The sequence below is a fragment of the Seriola aureovittata genome, chromosome 17 (genome assembly GCF_021018895.1).
Source record: "Seriola aureovittata isolate HTS-2021-v1 ecotype China chromosome 17, ASM2101889v1, whole genome shotgun sequence".
NCBI lineage: Eukaryota > Metazoa > Chordata > Actinopteri > Carangiformes > Carangidae > Seriola > Seriola aureovittata.
Window position 1 is genome coordinate 12,255,736 of NC_079380.1, and position 26,188 is coordinate 12,281,923.

At 44.1% G+C, this 26,188-nt stretch overlaps 1 protein-coding gene across 4 annotated transcripts in view; it reads right to left on the minus strand.

Annotated features, from left to right (window-relative positions):
- The window catches only part of aatka (apoptosis-associated tyrosine kinase a), a 34,665-nt gene that overhangs the window by 1,690 nt on the left and 6,787 nt on the right, over nt 1-26,188 (minus strand). For 3 of the 4 annotated variants that reach the window (XM_056401157.1, XM_056401158.1, XM_056401156.1), the window contains exons 3-14: nt 17,264-17,397; nt 11,916-12,057; nt 8,322-8,401; nt 7,851-7,969; nt 7,607-7,694; nt 7,337-7,470; nt 6,609-6,693; nt 6,380-6,501; nt 5,833-5,982; nt 1,600-4,999; nt 1,333-1,513; nt 1,035-1,238 (exon numbers count right to left, since the gene is read on the minus strand). In XM_056401157.1, the coding sequence (XP_056257132.1) occupies nt 1,035-1,238; nt 1,333-1,513; nt 1,600-4,999; nt 5,833-5,982; nt 6,380-6,501; nt 6,609-6,693; nt 7,337-7,470; nt 7,607-7,694; nt 7,851-7,969; nt 8,322-8,401; nt 11,916-12,057; nt 17,264-17,397 (4,839 nt within the window). Of the gene's footprint in view, nt 1-1,034; nt 1,239-1,332; nt 1,514-1,599; nt 5,000-5,832; nt 5,983-6,379; nt 6,502-6,608; nt 6,694-7,336; nt 7,471-7,606; nt 7,695-7,850; nt 7,970-8,321; nt 8,402-8,811; nt 9,996-11,915; nt 12,058-17,263; nt 17,398-26,188 lie in introns of those variants that run through there. The other variant, XM_056401159.1, reaches the window with a different exon arrangement.

Below are 26,188 nucleotides of genomic sequence, written 5' to 3' on the forward strand. Positions count from 1 at the left end.
ATAATTGATTGAAAATAAGTGATTTACAATAGAGACTAATCAAAAAGAGATTTTCTGATATCATTGTTTCCTTTAAGATACTGATACCTGAACTTGTGTATCAGCGGATACTGATTCCTGATCCGATACCAGTGCATTGAAAAAAATAAAATAAAATGAACAGCTCTATACTTACTAACCCTGTATGGATGTGATACGATTGCTATCATTGTCGTATGGCATGGCTCAGGTTAAACATGAACAGATACGTCAATGCCATAGAATCCTCCTTTTATCATCTAATTTGACTGTCAATCATAAAAAAAAATATATTAATATAATAAATATTCTAGGAATAAATGATCATTCCTGCAATGGTTGTCCTTTTTACTGGCGAGACTTCCCAGTCTAACATATTGCCGAATTTCTGACATATTTCTAAAGGCTAACGTTACGCTATTAACCAGAAATCTAATTGTTCTCCGCTCTAAAACAGTAGTTGCCAGTGGCTGCACAGCACACTGCCACTCTACTGTTTTAGAGTGGCAAAGAAGAATTGATTTCAGGGAAAACTGTCATTTTATCCAGGTGTGAAATTATAAAGATAATTAATAAATTACGTGGTATCAGATTGTTGTGTACTCTCTGATACCCATTACCATATTTTTAAGTAGTAACAGGCATTTCTGATACTTTCTCATATCAGTATCGGAACAACTCTATAAGGAAAAATCTTTTTGCTTACTGTATGTTTCAAAAAGTAGCTTTTAAAATTGAGCATTCCCACTTTTAATTCAAATCTCTACTCACCATCTTTAGGCTCAGTATTGTTGCAAACACTCGAATATTCACCAATATATCCCTCAATACACTGACTATCTTTGTAGCTCAATGTTTGTCACACATGGATGCTAATTCCAACTTTTAACAGCCACATTTCAGATAAACTTTTAAGAATTGAGTCCAACTTTTGAGACTTTGAGTTGGTATTCAGTGCCAATGAATTAACATGGTAAAATAGTCAAAATTGTGTATGAAAGACAGTTAGTACAGACCTGTTGCTGAGCCCATGTGGGGGTCAGAGACATGTGTGATAGAGAATCGTGAGACCATAAAACGGTTCAGTGCTACAGCTGCAGGTTTAGGAGCCTCAGGACTGTTGGAGGTGGATGTGGGTGAGGACCGGGGCTCAGGGATGGTGTCAGGTGAAGACGGGCGGGGCTCAAATGAAGGGTTATCTCCCCATCGGAAACCCCCATCTGAAATCACAGCCAATCACAGTTACGGTGAATGATCTGGGATATATCAACTAGGATTGCTCTGTGTGGGGTTTCATGTCCCTGACAAACTCACCCTCTTCCGAGTGGTTCCCATCTGTTTCTTCAGAAACACAGACTGTTTCACAGGTTTGAGCCTCGAGTTCAGGGTCAGGTTGCAGCTGGTGGTCAGAGGTGTTTCCCTCTGAAGAGTCCTGCCCAATGGACTCTGTTCCTGTGGAGAAGGTGTAGTCAGCCAGCTCTCCCGTGGGACTCTCCTGGAAGTCACAAACAAAAATATTCCTCACATACACACATCTACACATGTAGACAATACACAGTGCACAACTTTGACCCGTCGTACCTGGTCAAAAAGGAACACTGTAACATCATCAAAAAAGGACACAGCTTTTTTCTTCCTCTCCAACTCGTCACAGAAGGACTGGGTGAGCAGGGTGGGCATCTTCAGGAGGCTGCGGAGGTGTCTCGCCCTGCTGCAGTCGCTTACCACCACCGGCACTACGGTGAAATCCTCTTCGCTCTCCTCGCTGTCTTCATCTTGGATGTTGTAGGTCCTCAATTCTTCATCAGACTCGCTGTCATCAGAGTCGTCTTCATCCTCCGCCTCCTCCAGTGGCGCTCTTACGTCCTCCCCACACAGCTCCAGCAACGACGAGGAAGTGGACAGGTCAACAGGGCCGTTGGATTCCTCACATAAACTGTCCTGTGAGTCACATTCGTCTGCATCTATGTCCTCAAAATCTTCTTCATTTATCCTCACACCCTCCCTTCTGTCCTCAGTCTCATCCTTGACGTGATTGAATTCGGGCAGCTCCTCCTCCTCTGTGGATCCGTCGCCATTTTCATTTTCCTCGGGGGCCTCATCTCTGCAATCCGTTAAGGTGGAGTCAGAATTCAAAGACTGGACAGGGGAGCAATCTCCCGCTCGCCTGTTACCCTCCTCATGGTTAGCCGAGGCATCCTGGACAGTGGACGAGGGTTCGGACACGATGGAGGAGCTCAGCTCTGAGGAAGGCTCCTCTCCTGAGTGCTCTGTCTCCAGACCGAGATCATCATCTGCGGGGGCCGACTCTTTGGTCAGGCAGCCGCCCATCTGCGGGGGAAACGGTGACAGCATGGACAACCCGGGAGTGGGAAGGGGATGGGGTGAACTGGGATCAGCCTCTGAGAGATTCACCACAACACAACTTTTGATGTGTCTCAGATTTATTAAATGTTCCTCATTACCGAATTGCCTTTTGATGGGATTGTCATCTCTGACAGAGCTCAATTTCCCAGCATGGAAGTCATGGTTAGTTGGACCTGCAAAGAAGTTAGTGCCTTCTTCTTGAGGGCTTCTCTCATTTTCAGCATCATAGTCTGAGAAATAGGCTGAGTCCCTGTACGGGTTCTTATCAGTCAGGCCCTTTAACTGTAGCTCTGAGCTGCTGCTGGAAGTGCAGACACCCTGGCCTAAACCCACCTGCAGAACAAGTTCAGGTTCTCCACCCAGCCTAGGGCTCCTCTCACCACCCCGGACATCTCCAAGTTCTTTGAAGATAAATTCTGGAGATTCGTTGTTCTCCGTGTCATAGCCGCTGTCCAGGGATTTGGGCAAGATGGGGGTGTTAAAGGGATCGGGGCTGAAGGCCTGGTCACAGGCGCTTGCAATCGATGAGGACAGGTTGAGGGTGTCTACAGAGTCAGGAGTCCCTTCTGGATTCTTCAACGGGCTTAGCTCCTCCTCCTCTACCTCGGCATAATCTAGATTGAAGTCGGCAAAGATACCTGATGTTATATCTGTGATGTCATCCTCATCATCCTCGCTGTAGTCGCCAAGCTCAGCCAGGCTAATGCTGGATTCTCTAACCCTCACTTTACTATCCAGCGCTTTGCCACTCTCTGATGTCTCTGGATAGTTTAGCCTCTTGTCTATCAGAACAACAGATATTCCTGTTGAAACCCCCTCCCAGATGTTTCCTCTCTGCTTCTCTGACAAGGCTCCTGTTTGAGCAGCCTGAGGATCCTTGAAAGAGGATGGGGACTTAATATAGCTCGTCTCAGGAATCATCTTAGGCTCAGAGTACAGTCTCTGCTTTTCATTTTTCCCCTCCACTCTTCCACCTTCTGTACCTCTGGAATTAATACTTGAGCTGGTATGAGAATCAATATTTCTTAGATTTTCTGCAGTTACATTCCTTTCCACTTGAGCGGCAGCTTCCTTTCTTTCTTTGTGACATAATTGAATGTATGAACTGAATTCAGTGGGTTCGCTAGCAGCGTTACAACTAGTGTCTGCTCCTTCTGCCTCCAAGGTGCCAGTTGTGGAGCTGTGGAAGGTTCTGGTGGTGGCCTTGGTTAAAGACCATAAATCTGTTGTGTTAGAATGAGCAGTATATTGAAGGTCCAGATAGCTGTCATGCCCAACACCTGTCTGTCTGCTGTCAAAGCTCAGGCTGTTATTGTTCGCTGAATGGTTTGAGGTCCAGTTAGTGGCGTCCCCCTCTGGAAAAAGGTCATCCTCAATGTCTTCTCCTCTCTGCCGGCCCACCAGCAGGCCATCGTCTGTTCCTACGTCAATGCTAATGTGGTTAACAATGGGTAGTGTCTTTCTGAGGGGACCCATCATATTATGGCAGCTTTCATTTACTGTGTTATGACCTGTGCTCGCTTCAAGGTAGGGATCGCAAAAGCCTAAGCTAGGGCTGCTCACAGCTTGTGACAAGCTGCGCGTGTTTTCTAAACGCCCCACCGGATGGACAAGGTTGGATAGGGACTCTGGTGATGTGTCCAGCTCAGATAGACAGGACTGGCGGCATGTCTTGTATGCTGAAGACTGCTCGCAGAAGATTGTGCCATCCTGATTGGATGAGAAGCAGTTGTGGGAGTGGCCTAGCTTTACAGGGCTGGTGCAGGATGCCTGTCTCAGCAGTGGTTCCATGGTTAGTTGAACAGTAGGGCTTGAATCGGAGTCATAGGCAGTAGATTTGGTGTTGTCAGCAGTCGACCAATAAGCACTGGGCTGTGCCATGGACGAACCAGTCCGACTCTCAGAGGACAACCTGCTGTTACTGGCCTCCAGTCCTGGGCTGTAGTCCACAACGCTGTCATCCAGGTTAATGTTGCACTCTACTGGCTCCTCTATGCGAATGTAGTACTCGCTGCTGACTGAGGGGCTGTGGGCACTCAACACTGGGACCACACCGGGGTGTTCGGGCTCATAATAGGACGGGGATATGCCTGAGGTCAGGCTGTCAGTCTTGCAGCCCCCTGAGGTGCTTCCTTTGCTTGAATAGTAAATATCCTGGTAATGTGGGTTCCCCTGGCCCAGTGGCCCACTGGTGGAGGAGGAGCAGTACGGCTGCTCGGCTCTGGCCTGCTCCCACTTGTACTCAAAGTTGAGACCATGGCTGGTCTCTGTCACAGTCAGTAGGTCGTCCCCCGTGTCAGAGTGGAAGCTGTCGGAGAAGTGTTCCAGGAGGGGGAAGGAAGATGACGCAGAGGAGGCCAGCTCCACTGTCTGAGTTTGGTCTGCACCAGAGGAATCAGCTGGTGCAGGTGTAGGGGTCAGGACTAGGGCTGTGGATGTAGCTGTGTGGGAGGTACTACCGAGCAGGTTTGGTCTCAGGGCATTCCAGCGTTGTTCAAAGTCCTCCTCAGCCTCACTGGAGCCTTTTGCACACAGGTATGTGACCAGAAGGTGGACTTCCTCACTACTGGGTCTCAGCTCTGGCTGCAGCCAGCAGAACTGCATCACTTCATACCTGGAGGGAAGGGAGAGAGGGAAAAAAAAACAGATGCAAAAGAGATTAGAAGAGACACAAATTATCAGACCCCTTAAGTCTGCATATAAATACACTGTGAGGCACTTATTTACATTAAGAATATCTGTTTTTTTTTTTTTATTATTTAAAGGGACAGAGGAATAGGCAGATGTTAAAGAACAGATTCTAGATGAACAATGAGGCAATATAAAAGAGAAGTGTTGAAGTCAGCACTTCCTAGCAACACCTAGCGCTGGTTTATGGCACTAGCCAATAACATAAAGAGTATATGAAGAAGATGCAGTAGAGTTGCTGACATAGTTAGAAGATGTTTACATTCCTCCTTGTGTGTGTGTGTGTGTGTGTGTGTGTGTGTGTGTGTGTGTGTGTGTGTGTGTGTGTGTGTGTGTCTGTGTCTTCAATGTCCATACCAATCGCATTTAATTTAGTGGGAAACAATTTTGAAAAATAAATAAATAAAAAGGGTATTTGGCTGGCTTCCCCGGTCAAGATGAATGAGGTGATTCAACTCTGGTCGACGCCAAGGGGATCATAAAGAATAGGGAGCATATTGATCATTTGCTCTTGCTAGCAAAGAGAAATATCGCTACAGTGGACTGGTGCACTGCCGTGACCAGAAACCGACTTTAAAAGCAAGATATAGTGACTAGTTAGAAATGAATTGGTCAGTAAGACTTGAAGCCCTAGTAAAGTCCAAAATGTATCTCATGTGGCATCAAGGTCTACGACATTCTGAGCGTCAGTCCTTGTGCATGTGCATGTGTATGTACAGTGCGTCTCCCTGAGTGTGTGGACAGGGAACTAAGTCTCACCAGCGCTCAGCCAGGGGGAATTGGAGATGCGGTTTGGGTAGTTTGAGCTGCTGCTCCTTCACAGCATATGTCAGCACCTGTCTGTCAGAGTAGTGTCTGTACGGCTGGTTTCCCAACTCAAACAGCTCCCACACAGTCACCCCTAACGACCTGCAACGGGCAAAGAAATGATCAAAGTGTGTTCACAGCTCATGTATCAGATGTGGCCATGTTGAAAACAAGCTGTTCATTTCATAACCTTCTTTATGTGATGTCACAAGTATCTATTTTCCACACACACATATACATCTACATATATTTCAATAAGAGATCACAGGAAATGGAAATGTTGTTAGTAGTGTTACATGTATAAACCCTCACACAAATAAATAAAAAGATGAGCATCCTGAATAATATTCTAGCAAGTCTGCATCGTTTTTTCTTTCTCTTTTTCTAGAAAAAAAAAGAAGCTTTTTTTGTAATCTAATCTAATTTGTGTTGATATGGTAGTGTTATCTCAATAAACCTATAGTAATACTTCCTGTTTGTCACTCTTGGAATATCTCACCATATGTTGCTGCTTTTCGTTTGGTCAACAACCAGCAGGTTTCCATGGACCTCGTCTATGAGCTCAGGTGCAATCCAGCGCAGGGGCACCCAAATCTGGTCCTGTGTTACATAATAGTCATCCTACAAAAGAAGCATAAAAAAAAAAAAAAAACATTAGAGTACTGATAAGGTGATATGGTAAAACGCATTCGACAGGAAATACTGACATTGTCAAAAGACAGTCTGACCTTGTATCGGCTGTGAGAAAGGCCGTAGTCTCCGATCTTAACTGACATTTCTGAAGTTAGCAGGCAGTTTCGCAAGGCCAAGTCACTGTCGGAGGAAAGAAACCCTGAGATGAACCTTTCTAAAACAATGTCACTTTTGTGCATAAACATAACCCACTGTATGCCTTTTTTTGGTTGAAAGTTTTATGAGCGCTGTATATTTTTCACTGTTACACTCCTGTCAGTCAGTGTGTTATGTGCTGGAAAGTGCCTATTAGTTAGAACCATTTATGGATTTGGGCTTTGTAGGTATGTTACCCACTAAAATATATCACTGCATTATGACTAACCTGTAGCCACAGTATTCATTGAAGTGTAGCATGAAATGTGTACATGCACAGTATCATGTACTGTTTCTTCTCGTCTGACCATATACAAACAGACTAAACTAAGTCATTTTGTTTAATCTCACCTCCTCCACAAACAGGGAGCGTTTTAGCCTGGCAGCCACTGACTGGTTGCTATGGCAGCCACCACACGACTGAGAGAGATCGAAAGGGGCTCGCCCCCGGCAACAAAATCACTGATGCTGGAGTTTGTAACAACTACTCAGGCAGCACCAGGATGTTGTTGCAGGGAGAGACCAGCAGGGGGCACACCGACCATTCAGCCAGAGTCTTCCTTTCAAGAGCATTAAGATATTCAGGTTGGTGAAGGTAAACAGAGCTGGTCTGCGTCTGATACTCTACCTGTGTATAAAGTTGTATTTGTGGAGTTGCAGAAGCCCCGAGGCAATGTCACATGCCATTCGCTGGAGGATCAAAGGGTCAGGAGTTTCAGAGTCAGCTACCCGACAACTGCGGAGGTAGCTCTTCAGATCGCCCTGAGAGGTGAAAGTGAAATGAATATGTGAGCTCATGAATACAGCAAATAACGCTGCACCAAGAAAGGAAATAATGAGGTTTGTGTGAAGGACTGAATAAACAACATTTTTTTTTATCATTAATCTGTTTCCCCACCAGTGGGCAAAACTCCATGACCAGCAGATAAGGAGTAACCTCTGAGCACTGTGCCAGACACTGCAGGAGGGCAGGGTGCTGGAGGGTCCTGGCAGAGGAAAAAAAAACAGATTTGAGCAGGTATGAATGCACAAAGGCCATACATACAATAGATAATCAGATTGTTGATTTATTTGTGTTATTGCTACACTATTCGTGGCTTAGGGGCTGCGGTGTGTGATCTCTGATGTGTCCATGAACTGACCGGTATGGCTGGACCTCCTCCAGGAACTGCATCTGATCCTGGACACTGGCACTGGCCTTCAGCTCCTTCACCACCACCTGGGTAGTGCTGAGGCCCGCATTGACCTCGCCCAGCAGAACCTAAGAAATATACATTGGAGGGTGGGGGTGGGGGGTTAGCAGCATGTACTGTAGAGTAACATGTCAGGAATTTACTGTGACTGTGAACTTCAACTCGTCTCCCATGGAATCAGCACCCTGACACAAGTGCCAAAGATTAGCCTCGCTGGAATGAGATCATCATCACATTACCCTCGCATTCCAGACAGAGTAGAAAGCATGTCGGAGTACAGTTAGTACAGTAAGGGCAGATGCAGCTGAGACAATTAAAGCTAGCGATGATGAGTGCGAAGGTGCTATGTCACACCCGAACACTGTGTGTGAGTTTGTCAATGTTTTAAAAAGACACGAAAAAAAAATGTGCATATCTTACCTTACCAAACCAGCCATGTCCAATGTCCTTTAGATAGAGCAGACTATGGCGGCCAAGGTCCGATGATTTCAGCAGCTGGACTGAACGGGAAAAGGAGGAAAGATGTAAGATGACGGAAAAAAATTGACTTCTGTGGTTGGAAAAGGAGGGATTAAGAGGAAATCATTCAACATATTGAGCAAAATGAATGAAGGAAGAAAAGAAAGTTTGGGAATTGTTTTCAGATACAGAATGAAAAAAAATAGGGAAACTGCAAAGACAGATAGGATGAGAAGAAACAGAACCCCCTGTCAGCCAAACAATGAATGCACATTTTCCCAAATAAAAAATTTGCAACAACAAAAAATTGCCTGAAGACAAATAAACTCAAACTTGTTACTTCCCAGCTGAGTTCAAAGAAGCGTCCAGCCACCACACACCACACAAATTCACTACAGAGACACAGCACTATTCTGCACAATATACTGAGTTGTTCACAAAAATCAAATACCTCCTTGAATCCTCATGTTTCAAGAATGAAGATGATGATGGTGAGTGGAAAGATGATGACGACGACGGAGCAGTGGAGCGGCCAGCCACTCTGAGCACCGTGACAGGGACCGAGACCGAGTCCCAGGCAGGGTTGAAGAACTGGTTCAGAGTGTGAGAACCGAGAGCCCGTGGCCCCAGCCCCAACCCCGGGCGTCTTAGCCCCATTGTGTGTATGTGAGAAAGAGCCCACGGATTGCAGTGTGTGTGTGTGTGCGTGTGTATGAGAGAGCCTCGGCAGGATTTAACCCTCCGAGCCCTCGCACAGCTGAACAAGCTCGCCACGCTGCCTCTCCCCGTCTGCACCGAGCTCATCCTCCAACTGGGACACACAAACACACACATACTGTCCTCCTCTAGAGCTCTCCAGCTGGCGGGCAAACACCGAAATCCTTAGTTCCTATACAGGCTACATTTAAATCTACAGTCAACAGAGCGAGAGAAACTTCTCCTACAGCTTCAAGTCAGTGGACCGATCTGCCGACGAGTCGACGCAGGAGTCCTGAGGAGGGTTTCTGCCCCGGGGCGCCGAGATTTTCTGGTCATGTATCACGCCTGATGTGACCGTCACGCATGTTGGTAGTGTGCCGTTTGACGCGCCAGCTCTGTGTGCAGCTTCAAGACACCCAGTAATGACATAAGGCCCACATAATGCCCCCCTGTCACCCAGGACAGCAGCATTCCTCAGCCAAACAGGACACAAACACTGCTCTGTCAGATGCAGAAAAGACCTCTGTCATACACACTCACCACCCCTATCTGAAGCCTCCCCTCCCTGCTCTTAGGTCCTGGTGCATGCCACCACCCTTCCCCTGTCTCTCCTCATTCTGTCACAGACCCCTCACTGTATTCTGCCCATAATGCCATTCCTCCGCTGGTGCGTTCCACGGACGTTTCAGCCCGGCCTTATGCTCACCCACTGCCCAGCCGGCCTAAATCAGAGCCATTGTTTGGCTCGCTCACTCACACGCTCATGCTGCGTCTCCTGGTACCCAGTGCACCAAGCACACACACACACACACACACACACACGGACACGCAAAACTCTCATATGCAGACACACACAAGTCCCATTCTCCACTAAAACACTGGGCAGAGGTTGTCACGGTGATTACAGAACCACACTTCTCCATCCCCACCCCTTCCCTGATGGAGAGAGAGAGAGAGAGAGAGAGAGAGAGAGAGAGAGAGAGAGAGAGAGAGAGAGAGAGAGAGAGAGAGAGAGAGAGAGAGGGAAATTAAGACGGTGTATTATCCCAAATGTGGAATGTGTGAGCGTGAGTGTGCATTCCCGTCCTACTCATGGCATTCCCAGAGAAGATGGTAGGGTCCAGTGGGACTGTGGGCCCATGGAATGATACACACACACACACACTCACTTTGATGCGTCGAGCCTCTGTAGTGGGTTTGAAAGCTTTACATGACCTCTTGAATAAAAGATTAGAGCAACAAGTGAAAAACAGGACGGTCCGATCAATGGCAAATATTGTGCTGTATGTTCATATGACTGTATGAGTGATGCTTGACTTGTATAGAACACGCCATTCATGATTAGCGTATCAACTATACAACTGGTGTTTTTGTTCTACATGCAATTTACTAGGCTCATTTTCAATGTGTATGATAGTGTGGGGGTGGACGACTTGTGACGTACATGATGTTAATATGTATGGAAGAGCCCGTGAATGTTTATTGATGAAATACTATTGAAAAATGAGCACATGCCTGTCTCAGTCTTTTCACATTTCCCTACACTTCTGATAATTTGTCAGACATTAGCAAAGCAAATTGAAAGGCTGCAAAAAAAAAAAATTACACATTCAAAATACTTCCAATAGATAAGTGTGCATGATATGTATGTGTAAGGAAGATCATATAAAAATAGCAGAAGAAGAATGAGTAATAGCCCGCTGTTCTTCTGACTCAGTGAAAGGAGACATTCCCCCTCATTCACCATCTTGTCTCTTTTTGCCATTTATCCATTCCTCGCCCTGCAACACCTGGACCAATCATACAGCGGTAGCTACGGAGGACGGAGGGGAGGCTAGTGATTGGTTGTGAGACCGAGGCTGCTTTGTCCAATCATTACTGAAGCTCACATCCTGGGAGGCTGAGCCCCAACTCACCTCCCGTCTGGCTGAGCACAGTGCAGCACAGACAGCCAGTGAGTCATGCAGGGAGAGGCACCCAGGATCTGGCTTACACTGAGATTCTCACACACACACACACACACACACACACACACACACACACACACACACACACACACACACACACACACACACACACACACACACACACACACACACACACACGCACACACACACACACTACATACACACACACACACATTTGAACAGGCTGGGTTTTTGAGGCAGAATGACCTGAAGAGAAAAAAAAACCAAAGTAAGACTCAAGTAAAATAGGAAAATGTGCCATTTTAGATTGCATTCAAGAAAACACACACAACTCCATAAGGTACAGTAGGGTTAGGTCACATTCCATCCTCTCCGGTGGGCTGGAGTTTTCAGATACAATAAGCAATGCAGCACTGCAGTAGGTCGATCTCTAAATGCATTACACAATGGACAGATGTCTCTTCCTTGTTGAGAGAGAGAGAGATAGAGAGAGAGAGAGAGAGAGAGAGCAAGAGAGCGAGAGAGAGAGAGGGCAAGAATGAAGGGACATATAATACAAGATAACATGTGAAAGAGGCCATGTCTGTTCCAATTAGGCTCAGCAAAATGTACTCAGTTTTACTTCATCCAAGTCAATAGAGCTCGTAAGATGTTCCATAATCCACTTGCGGTACGCTCCAGAGAAGTAACAACTTGTTGGCTTGCCTCTGTTAGTGTGGCAGAAATTCACTCCTCCTGAAGAGCTGGGAATTAGTATTGACTACTGGGATATAATACACAATACAGGAAAGGGAGAGGGGGAGGGAAATTAAACACATAAGGAAGCAAAGCAGTAAGTTAGAGAAAAGGACGTTAAACTCAAAAACCGGTCCAAGCCAAATAAAAACATTGAGGCGTTGTGCGTTGATGGTGTTGTGTAGTGTCTTACTGGATCTGCCAGGCTGCTTGGAGACAGGCAGGGAGACCTCAGTGAGGGGAAGGATGTAGACCTCGGGGCCATTCTGGGAGGAAGGCGAGGCCAGGGCGGAGAGATCTGCCTGGTACTCCTCTCCCTCAGTGTTTTCAAACTCCTGGTGCAAAGACACAAGCTGGGATTAGTCATCCACTCGCAGCCATCCTGCCACCGACACAGTGGGAGACAATGGTTCAACTGTGAGGGCATTCAGATGCACTGAGGCACGCCCACCTAGCCATATACATAAGTCATGTACATTGTAGGGTGTACTGTGTGGGGGTCACTGCACAGACGCTGCGGGGGAACACACTAATGCACACTGCTATTCAAACTGTACACACAAAGCTTTTCTTTCTTGTGTCTTCTCTTTCTTCCTTATATACACTTACATATACAAACCAAGGCTTTTATTGTGAAAAAAATCTCCTAAAAACGGTGAATACTTCAATTACTGTAGGTCAAATAAATAACACAAGATGCACAGAGTAAAAAGTACATTTTAGCATTTATTTTAAGCCATGAGGATTATCTTTCTTAAAGGATGTGCTAGTAAGTCGCACTATTACATCGTGAGCGCAGGTTTTTCCAGCTTCAAGGATTTTATGTTGAGAAAAAAAAAATGATTTATTGTACAATTATGTTTCAAAAATACACAAAATATCTGCTCTGGACTGTGATCAGTAATTATGAGAGGGACCTTGTGACCAGAGCTTTCTGTTGAGTGTTTCCTCATATGCTGCCATGTAACTGCAAAATCCTGAATTGCAGTTACATCCTCTACTGTGCACTATAAAAACAGATAACCAGAAATAACCTTTACAATATAAAAGGTTATGTGTCCATATGACTCTCAAATAAAATAAGCGACCCTCTCTTTGCATCCTTTGCTCAGTCCATCTGTTTTAGCCCGGCTGCCTTTCTTTCTGCCCCCATCCGTTTTTTAGACTCTATCCAGTCTACTGCAGTGTCCTTGCTCTCTAACTGCTGTAGTGTGTCCCTATGGTGCTCTGTCTCTCTAAAGTCCCATAAAGTATGTATAAAGAGTGCTGATCCTAAACCAAAAGGTAGGTCATATGGCCCTGAGCAACTTACTTGTGTCATACCTCATTGTAGGAAAGACACAAGTTTGATACTGTGCATATACAAGTACAAAATTGTGCATGGTCCTAAATTGAGTCACTTCCTCTCCATCACATGTGGCTTCACAATTTAAGGATCCATCCTCATCTATCTACTGTATGTAACTATTCTAACAGACACACATGGATCAACCCTCTGGCTATAATTGCTAACAAGAAGCAGCAGAGTAGTGGAAGATACTTAGCCCAAGGAAACGGTATATGACCAGTAAACCAGACAAATTGCATAATCTGCAGCACGAGGCAGATCACAAGGTAGACTAGCAGGAGTATTGTCGGGGTGAGTCAAGAGTAAACTTCACAAACTCATCCAAAACCTCAGGAATCCCACGTTCAAATTATGATTCAATTATTGTTACATTTATATTTTCTCATGCTCCTTTAATTCTTTCTTGAGGAGCAGTGCAACTTTTGTGCAACAGCTGCACTGGTCCCAGTGTACCTTCGAATCCTTGAAGATTAAATTGCTACAGTCACTGTGAGTGTGCTTGAATTCCATTAATTCATATTGCTGAGGATTCTCAACAAAATCTCTTTTCCTGGAAGAAATGCCTGTGGAAGCCCGGGGATTTTTAGCATGTGTGTGCACATGTGTGTCTGTGCCTCTAACCACTAAAACAACACACACCCAAATGGCTGCATGTGACTGATTTCACTTTGCTGCGATTGCAAACAATTATAACCTCTGGTTGTTTTTTTTATACATCAAGTACAGATCTAATTCTACCACAAATCACATAATAAAGTCAAATAATTTAACATATATAATAATAACTTACATATGCATTAAGATTTAGAAAATTTGAATAAATGCTAATGTATATCTGCCATTTGGATTTAAAAATCAAACTTATTTTATTTGCCAGAAATCCTGGTTTTCCTGGTAAAAGACACATAGATTGCTAGGATGCAATAATCTTAAAAAAATACCTAGCTCCAAGTAATTATCTATATTTTAATCTTCTATATAATAATATAACACACCCAACCTCACTGTCTTGGGGTCCACACAGACTCACATTACAGAAACTCATTACAGTTGTTCCCTGAGAACAACAGCAGGTCACAACTAACAAAGGCAAAGGGCATAAATCCACAACTTACTGTTACACCTCTACAAAGGGATTAACAGTAGCACAGAAATACGTGACAGCAGTATGATGAGGGGTATATATACTCTATCTGTATAGCTCAACTGCACAACATGATAACACAGTTCTACTGCCACTGACTGAAATACTGCATATAATGATTTCCCTTTTTCTTATCTATTTTAGGTTACAGCATAGCACATGGAAGATGTCTTAAATCCAGGCTTGTGCTCTTTCCATGAAATATATCAGGTCCTTAAGTCAAAGCACCTCTTGATGCTGTCCTGAGTGTGTCTGACCACATCAAGCAACATCCCACAATAATTCAAAGTCAATCTTGTTTCTATGACTGTGGCTTTGTTGGGAAACCAGGCTGGCAGTAGTGTTCTGTTAACAAGCACTGAGCCATCCATCCATCCATCCATCCATCTCCATCCATCCATCGGCTAATGAACCATTACCCATAACAAGCCTTGCTCCTACTTGCAGCAACCACAGAGGTAAAGAAAAGAGATAAAGTCAAGAGAAAACAGGAGGAAATGAGAAAGGAGGAGAGGAAGAGAGTGGGTCGCAGGCCGGATTAATAGGAAAATATTTGAATGGCTCCATGTGTATATGTGTGTGTGTATATTTACATGTGTCCAATGTGTCCATAGGAATGTGTGTATGCGTGTCTCTCATTCAGGGGAACCATCTGCCTCTCTCCTCAGAGCGAAGTGTGAAAGCAAGCACCTGGCTGTGAGTCAGCGCTGCATAGCTCCCCGGAGAGCCTTCAGTTTAGAAAGCACTTAATATCCAGCCTCACCACACTACACGCTCCAGTAAGAGCACCCGCGATGGAGAGGAATAATGAAGGTTTTCGGACGGCGCAGCGGTGCGATTTCTGCAGTGCCACACAGATGCACACCTTTACAAGTGAGCTGTTGAATGACGAGCTGGTGCCAAAGAGACGGGATAAAGGGTGGGAGGCCTTTAAACAGACGCTGGTGTCTGCTGCCAAGCTAACAGAGCAAGATGGAGATTTGATAACTTTTAAGATTAAAGATTAAAATACATCAGCCATTATAGCAGCTTATCTTTGCAATGAACGATGATCGATACAACAAGCATATAAAGTCACAGTCTGTACAGCCCAGTTTTTTTATATGCCTGAGAATTGAAGATTATTTTCCTCTGAGAGAGAAGATTTCTTGTTAGTGACCACAGCTGCAATGTGCCTTCTTGTTATTATAATATTTTCTTTGCCATTACCAGTGACCACCAACCCCCAGCTTTGAGTGAGGAAGGCCTCACTTATCTCAACCAGAATTTGAATACAGCATATGCGCTAAGGGTGTCATAACCTGAACTTTTTGATGACAGAGTGCAGGTGACATTATCTCCCTCTCATGAATCAGTAGTGTCATACTGGCATGTCAACCAATTTTTTCCGTGTTTGACAAAATTATTTAATTGTTGTCTGATGCTGTTTCAGTAGCTGGGGCCACCCCTGTTATCAGTGGGCTTTTCAAAGTAAAATGCAGACACAGACCAAAACTCCCACTGTTCCTGCAGGTTATTAAAATACATGTTCACATAATGAGGCGGAGGCGATCCAGCCTGGGACAGACAAAACGTGGGCACGCACACACACATTGCACAGACAGAAGAAAAGTCCAGAAGTTGCTAATGATGCTTCTCTATGCTGTGCTCATTAGTCACACTGTTATCCCTGCAGCATCTACCTACCACAGGCTGTTCCCACTGTTCAGTGTGAGCGCTGAAGCACAGACCTGGCTGCCTCTCAGCCACATATCTCAACAAGAAACAAGACGCTCATTCTCCATCCTGAACTCTCCTCTGCTTTCTGCATCTCTCTAATCATCTACAAAAAAGCCAAACAAGGTTTTCAGTGATCTGCATAAGTGAACAGAAGACTCTGCTGTGATTTACCCATTCCCTTGCTAAAAAAAAGAGTTAGTAACATTAAAATGCATGACCGAAACGAAAATAATGTTTCCATGCTGATGCCATAATATGAGCAGCATGTTAATGGGAAACTTGGAACTACAAGGAGCAGCCAGTACAGCAGCTCTGGAGTTTCTCCATATGCCCCCTGCCTGTGTCAATCGCTGTTGGTCCTCATCAGCCGCTCACTTCCGCGCCGATGTTTGACACAGCATGGCTGAGTCATGCCGGCAGCTGAGGGGCAACGCAGAGACAATGTGTGCCAGCCTGGGATGGGTGGGGGTATTCGGTTGCATCACTTGCATACAAGGAGGCAACAGTTCTCAGCAAAAGACTTTAATATAAACAATATGTGTAGATTAGACAATTGAGCAGATCAGCGCTGAAGCATCTATAATTATATGATCCTGATGTGTCCTGAGAGAGTGTTTCCTCCAACAGGTTAGCGGCAACAATTTTTCCATCAAGCGATTGGATGATTGACATAAAATCAAGTGGCAACTATTCTGAAAAAATTGTTAATTCATTTTTTTTTTTTTTTCTTTAAATTCGCTGGTTCCAACTTCATTTATGAAAACAAAATGAAAATTTGCGCTGCTGCTCGGACAAAACGAAACATTTAAAGATGACATTTTATACAAAAATTAATTACCCTCGTTTATCACTCTGTGTTTTATTGGATATGTTATTGTGTCCCTTAATTATGTTTTTGCATTTTGACTGATCTTAGCTGTTTTTAGCTCTGTAAAGCACTTTGTGACTCATGTCTGTGAAAAGTGCTACATATATAAACTTTACTCACTTACATACATTTTATTATAAATGTTTTAAATGAAATCTTTTTAAAGAAGTAAACATAACTTTGCTCATCAAATGATGAACAGGAACTGTCACTTAGGCTACAAGTATTCTTTTGTTTTAAAACTGACACACAAACTTGGCACACTTTATTTCAGAGCTGAAACAGACAATCGATTTGTCCATCAAGATAAAAAAAAAACAAACATGGGCAACAAATTATTCGTTAAAGGTCTTTAATCTAACAACTGTGGCAGACTGAAACGAAACTGAATGGCACTTTTGTTAATGCATACAGTTTGTGCTCCCTCCCTCCTTTTCCAGCAGGGGGCAGCAGTGAGCTCACCTTGAAGCCGATGTCTCCCTTCTTGCAGCAGAGGCAGGCCAGCATGAGGAAGACGAAGGTGAAGAGGCCAGAGAAGGAGACAGCTACCACCGCCAGGGACGAAGGCCATGACAGCTCGCTCAGCGGGGCCCCATCTGCCACAATAGAAGATAACGCCAGTGTTAAAAGGGTGGAACCGTGCGGAGATCAGACGGAAGACCGGAGAGAGTCATACAGGAAATTAAAAGCAAAATAGAGATAAAGGTGATTTGTACACACACAGATGATTTGTTGCTGTTTTATTGGCAGCTTGATGGAAGAAGCATGTGATTCATTAGTATTCTCCTCTGTCTCCTATTCATGTCTATAGACTCTGAATAGGAAGCAGGCCCCTGTAGCTTAATTACAGTAGTTACTATGCACTCTGAGTCATGGAGGCTAAAAGTTTGAAACCACCCACAAACACAATTACCGCCTCTGGACAATAATTTAATAAAGTAGCGGCAGAGTACGCGTAGTGGCTCATTCCGTTTCCGTGTAAACAGCCATGATGAATGAAAAAGCTGTGCATCTATAATCTGCTTTTCATTTTCTGCAATTCCCTGCAAAATTGTCGCCAAAGCAATGCCTGTGATTCCAAATAGAACTTTTTTTCTTTTTCTTTTCTTTTAATTGAAGAAACTACTTTCCAGAACAATACACACAATGCTATTAAAGCCCTTAAAAAGATCAAATTCTACCGCAGTGTTTCAGAGAAATGTTTAGTGTGGTTCTGTGACCAATAAACAGAAAGCACACACACACACACACACACACACACACACAATGGTGATTGTGTGTAATTATTTCCCCATTCTGCTAAGTTATTCACAATCTGTCATTGTCTTGCTGTGTGCGTATGTGCAGCACACATGTGTCAGTTTGTCTCTTAGCCTGTAAGAGCTGAGAACAGGCCAGAGGGCCAGATGTCACAGTTTGGAGCAACACCATATAATCTGATTTCCTGTTTTAAACCGCCTGCCAGCACAGATGAAAGAGAAGAGAGATGGAAAGAAAGAGAGCGAGAGAGAAAGAGGTTGAAAGAACTTTGGGAGAGGTTGGGACAGACACACACAAACAGGCACAGACACGGAATATTCCTTTACTGAATGCATTCATCTTTAACCAAACATTTGTACACCTGTAGCAGTCCAATAGCAAATGCTTTAGGGACTTAACCACAATCGATGAAGTATTGGACACTCAGCAGTTATTCTAACACACCACCTAAACACTGTGAGCATTAGCAGTCCAATGGGAGTAACGAGGAGAGTTCTACTGTAGCCTCCATCTCAGAGGACATCTCTGTAGCAAATATAACATTCACATGTCATACACCTGGAACCTCAGTCATATTTACTGCTGTTAAATGAGTTATTGGATCATCTATTTGTTTGCATGTATTATTTTGGGTCCCATTTTGTTTAGTAATCCTCCCTTCCTCAAAACTTTTTACTTTCACACTATATGCTACTTTAAACAGTATTTGCTCTACAGAATATTTGAATTCAAGAGGTATTCCAGCAGTTTAGCATTGAGCTTGCACATACAGTAGCTGAGGAAATTATGAGGCACTGATTAAGAGAACACTGGAAAAAGAAATCTGAGAAGCAGATGCCACAATATCTAAATTTTATTTGCTGGTGTGGGTTGAGTGACAAGAAATGCTGAATCCTGCATTACCCATAATGAACCTCAACACCAAACCTGCCCACAGTCTGAAGCACAGGCTTCTTGTTAAAATTTAATCAAGTCTCATGACCAATTGAAATAACCCTGATGACATCATTGTGCCATCATTAGGATATTTTCTCAAACTTTAAAAAGGTGCCTCCAGAGCCTCAGAAGTCATTATAGTACAGCTGTTTTTTGTTCATTATACCTAAACTGATCTTTGTGTGTTTAATCCTCTGAATCAATTTTAAGCCATGTAGTTTTTGACAATGTTACATTTGCATATTTTCTGGTTAGTTCCTCAAATATAGGCTCACACTCATTTTAAGAAATGCTTGACAGTAAATCCATTCATTCTAATTTTCCTATGTTCTTTATATGAACCTGATCCATGCATCTCTAATTTGAGTACTAACTCTTAACAGTTTTTCTCACAACACAAATTCTTGACAACAAAAAAAACAGGAACAAATTATTTTGAACATTGTCATTCTCTTCATTAACCATAACCTTAAAAAAAACTCCCAATAAACCCATACCTTAACTTAACTAATCAACCACAGTGATGTTTCCCTTATCACCTTTTCTGTATGCACTATAAATCTACCACAACCTGTTCAAGAACAAGACTGGCATATGTCCTCAATCCAGAATTCCCTTCATCTCCATCTCTATCCTCTTGTGGACAACACAAGCAGACAAGCATGGGACTCTAGTGCTGACTGGGCCGACTAAGAGTTGTGGTGTGTGACGCTTGTGTGTGGGTACTTTTCCGGCTCACTGACTGAGACCCAGCAGTCCTGACCCATTTGGCTGTGGGGAACACACTGTTCCAGACCCCACAGCTCCCGCAGCCCAAACAGCTCTGCTCCAACCAAAGATTGACCTAAGGTCACAGCCACAAAGCCTACGCTTACACTTGCAGACACATGGGTGCACGATGCAAACAGACAGGCATAATGCATCCAGGTCCCTACTTGAAGTCTGCTACAGCATGCTTGCGATTGTGTGGGCACCGACGTGCCGACACATCACCATGGTAACAAAAACCTCACTGGCCAACACATATTAGTTGATTGGCTTTTACAGCGAAGTGAACCTCAGCCACCCACCCACCCTCCACCCCCCTTTTTTCTTTCCCCACTTCTGGAAGAAACAGATTTTTTACTGATGCCCCGTCCACTGGGACTCCCTGGCATCTATTTGCCTGTATTAGGCAGTGACAGCTTGTGGAAGTGTGTGAGTGTCTGTGAAGTGGAAAAGAAGGAGATTACCCAGCTAAACCAAGCTGTGCCCTTTCTGGATCCACACACACAGAGCCTGAGTTGGTGGTGACAGGACACATTGTGCAGAGGCTGATAGGGCGAAAATAGGGATGATGCTTTCCTTCAAATGCGAATATTCACGGCTTTTATTAACTCCCTATGGCATCCTGGTAAAGCAGCTCAGAATTAAAACCAACAGAAATATGCAGTCTCCCTCCCCTCTGCCATTATACAGCAAATTCCCAGCACAATAGTCAAAGCTTGAGGACTAACTGTCTTATTCGGCCATTTAATGGAAATTTGAATTTTTTTTATGTATAATACCTTTATTTAAACTAGAGAAATCACTGTAGGCTGGTCCTCAATTACAATGATGTTGAGTTACAGTTTAAATGACTTAAAAGATGGAAGATTTTAAAAGACACACATATAACAATTGAATCAACAGCTATATATAAATACAGTTATTGTTCAAGGGTTACCAGAGTTCATCTTAGGGTGCTTTGTAGAGAGAAAGTGCTCAGAGGATAGAAATTAAAAGCAGATCTTCCAAGTTCAGCACAGATGTGTGGGACTTGCAGGGAATGCCAGTCATGAGAAGCAGAAGCAGAAGCATGCTCATAAATCACATCGGCATAATCTTTAATTTGCTGCATATGAATTACCTTGAGGAATTATGTACTGAACCTATGAATATATAAATGAACGGATGGATGTGAGGAAGGAGAGGGAGAAGAAAACAAGAACACAGTGCAGATGCCAGAAACGGTGATGACACACGCTGAATCAGAGGGCATGGTGAGTCAGGGCTCGCTGAAGGACACGATATAAAACACAAATACACATGTCGTAATTTCTGAAGGAGACTATTAGGTGGACTTTCACGGTGTACAAGACCTGTGGGCCGATCAATGGCTCTGGTTTCTGTTCGCCATCGCTAAATAGTGTCACTCATGCAGTGTCACAACATTTTGTCAGGTGTTGCATAAAGCAACAAAATGCTAATTTTCAGTTTGAGGAGGGAAGTACACGATCTTGTCCATTTCCTCCAGCTTGTCACATAAGAAGCTGTCTACCTTAAAAAGTTATCTAGCCTGAGGCTGATGTAACCGTCAAGCTTCTATACAGGCACTTGAGGCAGATGGTGACACAGCCCTGCAACAGTGGACCAACTTTTTACTAACAGATAATGGAGGAATCGTGGAAATTCATGGCCTTTCCACTCTAAATTTGTTTTGTGATGTAGTAATGGGGTAAAGAGAGTTAAAGAGAGTAAAAGCTGTGTTTGCATTCATAAGATCCACATGTACCCCTGCCTCTGATAGGGGTGTGCTTTGCAACCTCCCCAATATGTGGTTCTTAAGCCGGGCTCATACTACAGGATTTAAAATCCTAACTGATTTTGAAATCTGGTTGCCTCACGCACATAAGGCGAAACTTCACAGATGTTCCGCTCTCCAATCTCAAACTTGTACTGACACTGCAAGATTTGAAAATAATTGCATCACTTCACGTGATCTCATGTGTCATGAAATCATGGGGAAGCAGATGTAAACAGAATGGAAGCTGTGAGCAACAACTTGCTGTAAGGTTAGTCAAACTCTGCAGTGAGAAAAAAACAAAAGCAGAAGGCCAAACAAGCCTGGGTGAGAATGCAGCTGGGGAGACATGGTGGTCAACACGGATTTCCTCAGCGAGAACTGGAGGTCAGATTTTAACTGTCAGTTTTAATCTGTCAACAGTAGTATGCTAGCTAATGTTAGGCTCAAGAGCTTGAATGTTTACCATTGCTTGGCAACACTGTCAGAACTGTCCAGGGGTGATGTAATCATAATCTTAAATAATCCTGATTTAAACACTTTACTAACAAACATGTTTGATATAATTGGAGCGGGCTGGTGAGTCAGACACTCAAACATTGGTATCGACCAAGGTCCAGGACCAGATTTCCCTCTTTTGTCTTCTCAGCCGAGCATTAAAACAAGGCTGTGTTGGTAGAGGTGCACTGTTTCAGGCACCAGTGAGACCATGACATATGATCCAGGAAGTCCAGTTTGAGTAAAAAAAAGAAAGAAAAATCACTGAAAAGATGAAAGTTTATCACCTGTCAAAACACAACACAGCATGAGGAAGGATTTTTCCAACTCTGGAAAGCTATTACGGCAGAAATTATTTTATCTGGCGGGTGTGACTAGGAATTAAGAGTTCATGTTACAAAAGATATCAATCATAAATATGCTTGATTGTAATAAGATAAACTTTTAACTTATTAGTCAAGCTTCTTTTCAATCCTCAACCAGTTTTGGGTAGAGATGGAGGGAGCATTTGCTTATACAAGCAAGATGAGGTTTCTTTCAGTGATTCCAACCTCAAGCCTCTGCTGCTTTGAACGGAGGGGGTATACAGTAGGTATTTAGTCAAGTCAGGATTGAACAGCTTCACAATTCTTTTGTTTTTTGTTGTACCGTGCAGTTGCTGGTATACCTATGGTTCCCCTGTCATTGGCAACTCGTCCTCACTTCAACTCACCTGCACACGCGCTCACACGAATCGCACACACCCCAACACAGCGTTAATGAAAAGCCAATGTCAGGCACTTTCAGGCAATTTAGTCACGCATGCAGTGAATCTCAGATGGATACATAAAATTTATATTATATTGTAGTTTTAATTGCAACAGAAATCAAGCTATTACGCATTGATTCACCACCAGAAAGTCTAACAGTGGCGGTATTTTCATAAGTGTGACATTTAAAGAATCCATCTCCCTCCCTCTCTCTCTCTCTCTCTCTCTGAGGAACTGTGAGAGAGAGGCGACCCGGGGTCCTCTATAAATATTTGAGAAGCACACATTACTTCACCAGCTGCATGGCGAAATGAAAATAAAGCACTTAAAGCTGGGCTCATACCCGCTTTATTAAAAAGACTGGAGGAAGATGAGCCATGTCCTGAAAGACGGGGAGGGGAGAGTTATGGAGTCATGCTGCCACCTCCACGAATCAGCCTGACAATCAGGAAGAAAGGGAGAAGAAAAAAAAATGTGTGAAAGAATGAATGGGGGAGGTCTTTGCTACTGCTTTGTCTTTCCCTAAAATAAGAGTTATCAATAAAAGTCTCGCCTCATTAAGTGTGACTTTGTACTCCCGCTCCGGATCACTTTCACTCAACTAACCTGTGACTCCTTCAGTTTGGATTAATGACGTCTGGCACGTTCTCGTCAGATGATGGGCCACGTAATTTAACACCGGGCTTAGGCAAGCAGGGTGCACGTTTCAACTCACCAGTGACTCCTTCACAGTCCCAGAACAATAGCCGATAATGCATACAGCTAAGTAATGGCCATGAAATACAATACTGCTGTAGCTATATCATCAGCAGTTGAATGCTCAACATATCGATGCAAGAATAAGGTCTACAAATTAATTTTAAAAAGTTTAAAGTAAGCCTTTTAAGCATCTTACTGTCTGAGGTTGCTTGATGAAATAGCATACAGTGAGAGGGAAATATAGACTTGCAGACAGATGAAGGCCAAGGAAGAAAGCTAAGGAAGGCTGAGCTCAATGCGGTGTGTGTGTGTGTGTGCGTGTGTTTGTGTGTGTGTTCATGCGTGTATGTACGAGATGAGAATGTGGTGTGTTAAGCACAGCCGCTGAGCTTTTCATGGTACATCATAAATAAGGCATGCACCATTGAGGTAGAGCTTTCTGTTGCCATGCAGCTGAAGCGAGAGAACGTCAGGTCCACTGCCTCCTATGCGTAACTACCTGGCATACATGATAGTGCTCGCCATGCACTCCACTCATTTGTTCAAAATGGACACAAATAGGAGAGGTATGGAGGACAAAGAGGGCAAGGAGAGGAGACGGGGATTTTATTGAAGGCAGAGCGAGGGATATCGCAATCCCTCCCACACTCGTTATCGAGGCCAGGGCCGAGCCATGCGTTGATACTCACACGCGAACACAAGAAGTGTGCACGCACACAGAAAGCAAGCCCAGTCAAGGTGTTGCAATGGGCTGCGCAGGATAACTTTGGAGTTTCCGTGGTAACTGAGAACAGTGGGCTGTTGTTTCTGCACCTGATAGCTGGGAGCCCATGACAGTCAGAGTCAATGAGAAGGAGCTGCAACTCACCACAGATAGAACAGAATGAAATGTCTCTCTCCCTCTGAGGTGCTGCGTTCTCCCCTCTGTGTGCTCCTTTTTACTTCAGTCCCTCCCTCTCTCTCTCTCTCTCTCTCTCTCTCTCTCTCTCTCTGGTATGATTGCCAGGCATGCACAAACACACACACACACACACACACACACACACACACACACACAGTTCTTGTTTTTGACCGGGGGACCAAGTAATGACAGTGCTGCAGGGTGGGCGCTAAGCCAAACTACACACCACTGCAATCAAATCGTCTTGAGAAAGAGTGAAGTGGAGACAAAGAGAGAGGGTGAGATACTGTTTCTACTGCAATTAGTATTCAATAGAGTGGATACAAATAGAGACATAAATTTATGCAACTAGTGCGTTGAGTACAAGTCCGAAAAATTGATGTGTGGTCAGCGGACACAGACTGGGCTTTGTGTTTGTTAGGAGGACTGAGCTGGCCTGCAAAAGTAGGTTGTTCTGAACCTTTCTATCCATCCGACAGCCCATCTCATGATGTAACATTTGTCTGACACTTTAGCATTCCGCCGCGATGGGACACTCAATTATTTTAGAGCTTAGAAACATGCCCAGAAGACACTAATGGCCAAGCTGCATGTCATATACTGCAAAAAAAAAAAAAAGACTATGGTAGACTTTAATCAGACACTGCAGCCATTATTTAGGCCATTAACTACCCTTCCACTTCCTCTTGATGCTCTGAATGGTTAAAATATGAAAAATGTGTGACCAGAGAAAGAGAGAGAGTGCAGGGGAGCAGAAAGAGTCCCAAAGCACTCGGAGCATGCGTTTACATTCAGGACAGTGCTGCAGGGGCAAACAAGCTCCTCCATCTGCCCTGCTTGGGCTGCACCAAGTGGTTTCCAACAACAACTCATGCGCACACACAAACACACACACACATGTCCAATAGTGGAGAGGGAGGAATGGTGGAGAAGTGCTTAGGATACAGCAGACAGGACAGGACAGGACAGATAGAGACAGTTGAGAAGCATGACCTTTGGGTTTAGATTTACAGGTCAGTTAGGAGGCGGCAGGAGTAGAGCAGTCGGTCTGTCACAAAGAATTTACATACATTATCCCTTGCAACGCCCCAGTGATGTTTGGGCTTTTTATGCCTTTATTCCAGATACAGATAGAGAAAAGAAAGTTGGGGAGAGAGAGAGGGGATAACATGGAGCAAAGGACCACAGGTCGGATTTGAACCCAGGCCACTGTAGTTAGGACTAAGCCTTAATGGAACACACTCTGGCAGTTGAGCCACCAAGGCGCCCCAGCTCCAGTGATATTTGATTGAAACTTGTGGGATGAGTCTTCAACAGGGCAACACTGAAAATATTCAGCTCGCAGTAGCTGAATAAGAATGACAGTTTCATGCCTGTATATAAGCCAAGCTAAATATCGATTTCTCCACTGCTTTTGTGTGTGTATAAATAAAAGGCATGGGGACAACGCTTACAGATCAATCACTGGCTCAAGTGGTGAGCTCATATTTGGTGTCAAGATGTAATTTGAGCATCTGTTTCGAAAGACTCTATATGTACAGCATCTCCGTCAAAGGATGCAGAATGTCTAGAGTTTGTCCCCCTCTTTTTTGTGTTCAACAGCCACTGGGAGAGCTAGTAGGCTGCATTCAAGGAGAAGTCAGCTGTGCTCTGACACAGCCTGGCTTCCCAAGAGAGAAAACGTCCAACAGCAACCCTCTGTTACAAGCTGCATTAAGAGGGGAGAGCTCATGAGTTAGGACAGAGGAAGGGAGAGAAAATGCTCTGGAGATATAAGGAAAGCTTAAAGCAGGAGTTGTGAA